Source organism: Mangifera indica, chromosome 10 (genome assembly GCF_011075055.1).
Source record: "Mangifera indica cultivar Alphonso chromosome 10, CATAS_Mindica_2.1, whole genome shotgun sequence".
Taxonomy (NCBI): domain Eukaryota; kingdom Viridiplantae; phylum Streptophyta; class Magnoliopsida; order Sapindales; family Anacardiaceae; genus Mangifera; species Mangifera indica.
The window spans coordinates 1,369,527-1,375,614 of record NC_058146.1 but is presented as its reverse complement, the minus strand read 5'-3'; the positions used below and the strand labels follow the sequence as shown (position 1 = coordinate 1,375,614).

The window sequence follows — 6,088 nt, the reverse complement described above, 5'->3', positions numbered from 1 at the left end:
TTCTAACAAGAAACGATAAATTGAGCCATGCGGTTGGGACACTTGCCGTCCATATTGACTTGGAGTCTTGTCTTAACTGTTAAAATTCTGTGTTTAATTTGAAAAATTAAGTTAATTACCCATTATTCATTTGCTTATCACTAAGATTAGCGATCATGTTTAATTTTAAGTTGAGGTTAATTGCAAAAAAAAATATTAAGCAAAAGAATAATTAAGATACTGTCTCTTATTGACTTTTATTTAGAAATAATATTACGCATATAGTTGATATGGATAAAATGGATCAGACATTTCAGCAGATCTTTATTCTCTGAATCATATTATTGTATCCACCATTAGATAACTGGTTACTTTCCATACTTGGCCTTGTACTCAGTCCACAACTGATCCACTGTCTTCCCCAGCAAATCAACGAAGTAGCTAGCGTTATACCCAGTTCTCATCTTCGTGTTAAGTTCTGCAACAAACCCATTTTTCAAACTGTTGAGATAGTCCAAAAACCTCGCCGTCACATCATATCCCTGATCCCACCGGTCGCCCTCACCAGGTTGGACCCAGTGACTTGGCGCATAGTTAGCCTTTAACCTTACATAATCAGCAATCCCTTCAATCAATCCTCCGGGAGCCTGTCCGTTTCCGTTCCATTGCCAAATATGTGTCATCTCATGATAAAGTACACCGGTGAACTCTCTTTTGACGTCGCCGGAATAGCCTCCGATATAATTCGCACTAACATGAATCTCATTATTGCTAGCATATGCAACGCCGTCCATGTTGTCGATGAACAGGCTGACTTTCTCCACATTTTTCCTGTCAGCCGCGGTGTTCTGCTGGAAGATTCTCCATATAAAATCCGTGGCCGAGGCTAGTGTTTGCCGGCTGTAGTCAACCCCGATTTCGCTGTCGAAGCGAGCACCACCAGCTGTCGTGCCGGCGGTGTTTGTGACGGTGTAGTCAACTGCTTGACAGCCTTGCATAGCTGCCAGTGTGGTTAATATTAAATAAAGGAAACAGATGTAATGAGCCATGGGGTATATAACGTTTGCTGTTCTTGTATTTTTGTGTGAGAAAACGTCTGTTTGCTGTGAGGGTTTATATAGAGTTTGGAAATCAGTAAGAGGGAAAATTAAAGGGATAAAAAAAATGCAATGTAATTGCGTGTTAAAATAGGGCCCATGAAGACTAGTCAAGAAAGTTAGGTTTTATAATGACGTGAAAGAGATCTTATTTTTCCAAACAAACTAACTTCTAGACAAAAGGTCGGTTTATCCCCACCCAAGGTTCAAACAAACTAACTTCTAGACAGGAGGTCGGTTTATCCCCGTCAATGTACCCATTCCTTTTTTCTCTCTCTCTATTTTTAAAATATATTAAAATTATATCATATAATAAATATATTATATAATATAATATATTATTTGATACGCATTGATATATATATTTAAAAAATATATATGACATGATATAAAAATATTTTTAAAACATTTTAAAATTTAAAAAAATGTTAATGATAATTTTTTAAAATGATAATATGATAATTAAAATTTATAATTTTTTTATTTTTTTAAATGTATTATATAACATAATTTAATGTCTTATATATAATATAAAAAATTAAATTTTTGGTACATAATATTATACTTTTTTTTCTTTAAAATTAATGAGGAAATTAAAAAAAAAAACAAGAGTTAATTGACTTTTACTCGTACTTGGCCTTCCTACAAGTTTCTTAAATTCTGTTTCGATTTGAAGTTATGACCAAGTCACTAAAATTGTCCAAACACGGTCTATATTTAATATCAACAAGCAAAACAGCTAACAAAAGAGGAAGAAGAAAATAATGGTTATTAATTAAAATAACCGTATTCGTATGAAATATATATTAAATTAATATAGTTAAATAAATTAATTAAATATAATTTTATTTTATCTTTTTTTTTTTTCAAAAATCTAAAGACCTTAACAGCAATTTCTTTTTGTCAAAATCTCATGTCCAATATCTCCAAATAAAAAAAAAAATTGTATTCAAACAAAATCCTTAAATTTAGGTATTATGACCAATATTTTTGGATTGTTGTATTGTAAGAGAAAGATATAATATTATAGGAAAAAAGAGCAATTTGACTGAGTAAATAGATTGTCGGATGGATTGGAGATAGCCAAGCCCAAATAAGGGTTAATTCGAGTTCAATTCGAATATATAATATCTAATTCAAACTCATTTGAAATAACAAACATGGTTATCAAAGGTTTACATAAATAATATCATCAAAGGGATAAATAGTGTTAGAAGGGTAAATAGTGTTATCAAATAGGTAAACAATATTGTCACTAGAAAGACAAAATCAAACTATTAAACTAAAGCTCTAACTTGAGTTTGACTCATTCAAATTAAATGTGGATTCGAACTTAACCCAGTTTGGTTCAAATTCACCCCTACATAGACTCGATAGTTTGGATAACTTGTATACCGACACAATAAATTAACATGAGTAAAGTCTTTTCTAATACTTTGCAAGGGAATCACTAAAACTTTCCCATAAGAGCCAATAATAAAGTTCATAATCTGTTTGAGGAGGGTAGCACCAATGTTGATGTTGGTTATGACGATCTTACTCAACCCTTCGTTGCCGGCGATAACACCGAAGATTGAAAACTAAACCTTAAAGGAGAAATGTCATTTTTTAAAATTTGATCTAAGGGATAAACTTTTAGTTTTTAGGGTTTAGAAGAGAAAAAATATATTAAATTTTAATTTATTTTTAATATTACAGATGAAATAACAATTTTACCTTTGAAACTAATAGACTTAACCTCTCATGGATGGGTGTTTGAAATTTTCATAGTTAAGAAAAATATATTTGGAAAACAGGATACTTCAAATGGCAATAAGTTTTTTGGCCTTTGTTTATTTACAAATCTTATAAAAATTATAGTGCAGTTCACAGTTTTATTTCCACTTTATATTAAAGAAATATTTGCTACAATATGAAAATAATGCTTTAAACACTTCCTACTAGTCTCACTACTATGGATTTAGATCAAATCTCTGCTTGATATCTAACTTTTTTAACCCTTAAACAATTTTATGTGTACTTTTACTTTGAATATCTAATTCGGTATATAAATAATGTATAACAATATTATTCTTAATGTAGAATCACTCTCTCTCTCTCTCTCTCTCTCTCTCTCTATATATATATATATATATAAATTAAGGTGCGGCTTTTTCACGGAAAGTGGATAGAATGGGTTGGTTATTCATGCATGAACAGCTAGGTCTAATTGATTATTTCGCACTGCTCGACAAAAACAAGAACCAAAAAACAAAAAATATAATAATAGAGAAAAGGAAAAAAAACCCTAAAAAACATGCAGATACTACAAAATAAGGTAACGACCCACAGCATACTATTCCAAATGGCTCAGACTTAAAAAGAGTTAATAATATTTTTCCACGTGCAGTGAAGAGCTCAGCGAGCGGAGAGAACAAAGGTGGATTGTTGAATTTCAAGAACCAAACTTGTCTGTCTGTATCTGTTTGAGTTTGAAGAATATTCAGAAAAAGAAGCATTACACTGCCTTTTATTGACTGGTGATGAATCCAAAAATAAAATTTAGAAGGGTTAATATTAGAATAGTATAAATAAATTTTAAATAAAAATAAATAAAAATATGTTTTAATAAAAAATCATTAACTAATATATTTATAATTGTCTTGAAAATTTTTTAAACTTTTTTTTCAGTTTAATTTGAAAAAGCTCTTAAACTTTACCAAACTCAACCATGCACACGCTTAAAAATAACCTCAATGTGATTTCATTTTTATAATGTATTGTAAAAGTCATTCTATTGTAATTTTTTACTGAGGTATGTTAAAATTTTTAACATTTTCATTTTGAACTAAAGGAGTGAGAGTAGAGTACTTTTTTTTCAAAATGAAAAGAGGACATGTTATATTATATAATTGAAAATTGAAACTAATATAAGAGGTAGATTTTAACATTTCTAAGCTTAAAACTAATGTTAGGGGTAACTTTTAACTTTTTTAAACTTGAAACTAATACAATGCTGATTAATATTACACCATGAAAATATTAGGCACGCATTTGGATTTTTTCACAAAGTTAAAGTGGTGGCCCCGGGCCGGGGGCCGGGGGCGGGAGGGGGGGGGGGGGGGGGGGTCTGGGGGCTGGGGCTGTGGGGTTGTGTGTGGTGGTGTGTTGTGGCCGCGCGGCTGGGGGGTGGCGGGGGTGGTTGTTGGGGTTGTTGTGGTGGAGTGGTGGAAGTGACTTTTATCTAGAAATAGTATCATGCATATGGTTGATATGGATAAATTCGATCAGACATTTCAGCAGATTCTTATTCTGTAAAACACATATATTATTGTATCTATACTATATCATGAGATAACTGGTCACTTTCCATACTTGGCCTTGTACTCACTCCACAACTGATCCACCGTCTTCCCCAGCAGATCAACGAAGTAGTTAGCATTATACCCACTTCTCATCTTCTTGTTAAGTTCTGCAACAAACCCACTTTTCAAACTGTTAAGGTAGTCAAGAAACCTCGCCGTGATATCATATCCATGATCCCACCTGTCACCCTCACGAGGTTGAACCCAGTGACTCGGCACATAGTTAGCCTTTAACCTAACATAATCGGCAATCCCTTCAATCAATCCTCCTGGGGTCTGTCCTTTTCCATTCCATTGCCAAATATGTGTCATCTCATGATAAAGTACTCCGGTGAACGCTCTTTTGAGATCACCAGAATAATTTCCGATGTAATTCGCACTTACATGAATCTCTTTATTGCTGACATATGCGACACCTTTAATGTTGTCGATGAACAAGCTGACTTTTTCCACATTTTTCCTATCAGCCGCAGTGTTCTGTTGGAAGATTCTCTATATAAAATCCGTGGCCGAGGCTAGGGTTTGCTGGCTGTAGTTTGCCCCGATTTCACTGTCGAAGCGGGCGCCGCCAGCTGTCGTGCTGGCGGTGTTTGTGATGGTTTAGTCAACTGCATGACTGCCTTGCATAGCTACTAGTGTAGTTAATACTAAATAAAGGATACAGATGTCATGAGCCATGGGGTGATTGAGATTTGCTATTATAGCTATATTTGGTTGAATTGTTTTGTGAGAAATCGTTTGTTGGTGAAGGGTTTATATAGAGTTTGGAAATCAATAAGAGGGAAAATTAAAAAGAAAATAAAAAAAGTAATGAAACTGCATATTAAATATACAAATGAATACATATATATGTATATCATTATATGATTAGATATTATTTTATTTTTAATTTAAAATCATCTAATTATATGTTAATACATATCAAACGTGTATCTATTTATATACTCAAAACAGTTTTATTGCCATGAATGATAGTCAAGAAAGTCAGGCTGGTAAAAGAGATTATTTTTCCATTCATTGGTCCAAACAAAATAACGTGTAAAAAAGAGGTCAAATTTATCCGCATCAGTGTACTCATTGTTCTTATGCTATTTAAAGAGGTCAAAAACGTCTAGAGCTGGGAGTTGCTTTTTGAGATTTTGGGTACTTTGGAAGCCATAACCTTTACTTTCAAATTTTATCTATGCATGAAGGGGACGGATATTCAGAAAGATTTTAGCCAAGCATATAATTGGTTTCACACTTTTTCTCCCCTTAAAATTAATGAGAAAATTAAAAATGGGGAAAAAGAAATATTACTTGACTTCGGCATTGACTTGGACTTGGCCTTCCGCCTAGGCCTATATTCAATATACAACAGCCAAAATAGCTAATGAAAGACAAAGAAGAAAAGTTATTAGTTGAAATAATCATATTTTAAAGAAATTTATGTTAAATTAATAAAGTTAATTAAATATAATATTGTTTATCTCTTTTTTTTTTCAAATCCTAAAATTTCTTAACCTTTGATATCGATTATTTTATCTCACAATTTGGAATCCCAAATCCCATAAAAAAAAATATATAAATTCATATAAGGAAGATCCTTAAATTTAGGTATTAAGATCAATAAGTTCTTGTTATTCTTTTAAGTTAATGGATTGTGATATTGTAAGAAAAATAGGCAAT

The 6,088-nt window shown here is 32.2% G+C and overlaps 1 protein-coding gene and 1 pseudogene across 1 annotated transcript; both read right to left on the bottom strand.

The window, feature by feature from the left end:
- Positions 1–208: 208 nt before the first annotated feature.
- On the bottom strand, positions 209–1,083 carry LOC123227359. The gene has a single exon (XM_044652133.1). It carries the CDS (start codon positions 1,026–1,028, stop codon positions 348–350), a length of 681 nt encoding a protein of 226 aa, XP_044508068.1. The 5' UTR covers positions 1,029–1,083; the 3' UTR covers positions 209–347.
- A 3,233-nt stretch (positions 1,084–4,316) lies between these two features.
- Positions 4,317–5,129, bottom strand: LOC123226690 (annotated as a pseudogene).
- Between the last annotated feature and the right edge of the window lie 959 nt (positions 5,130–6,088).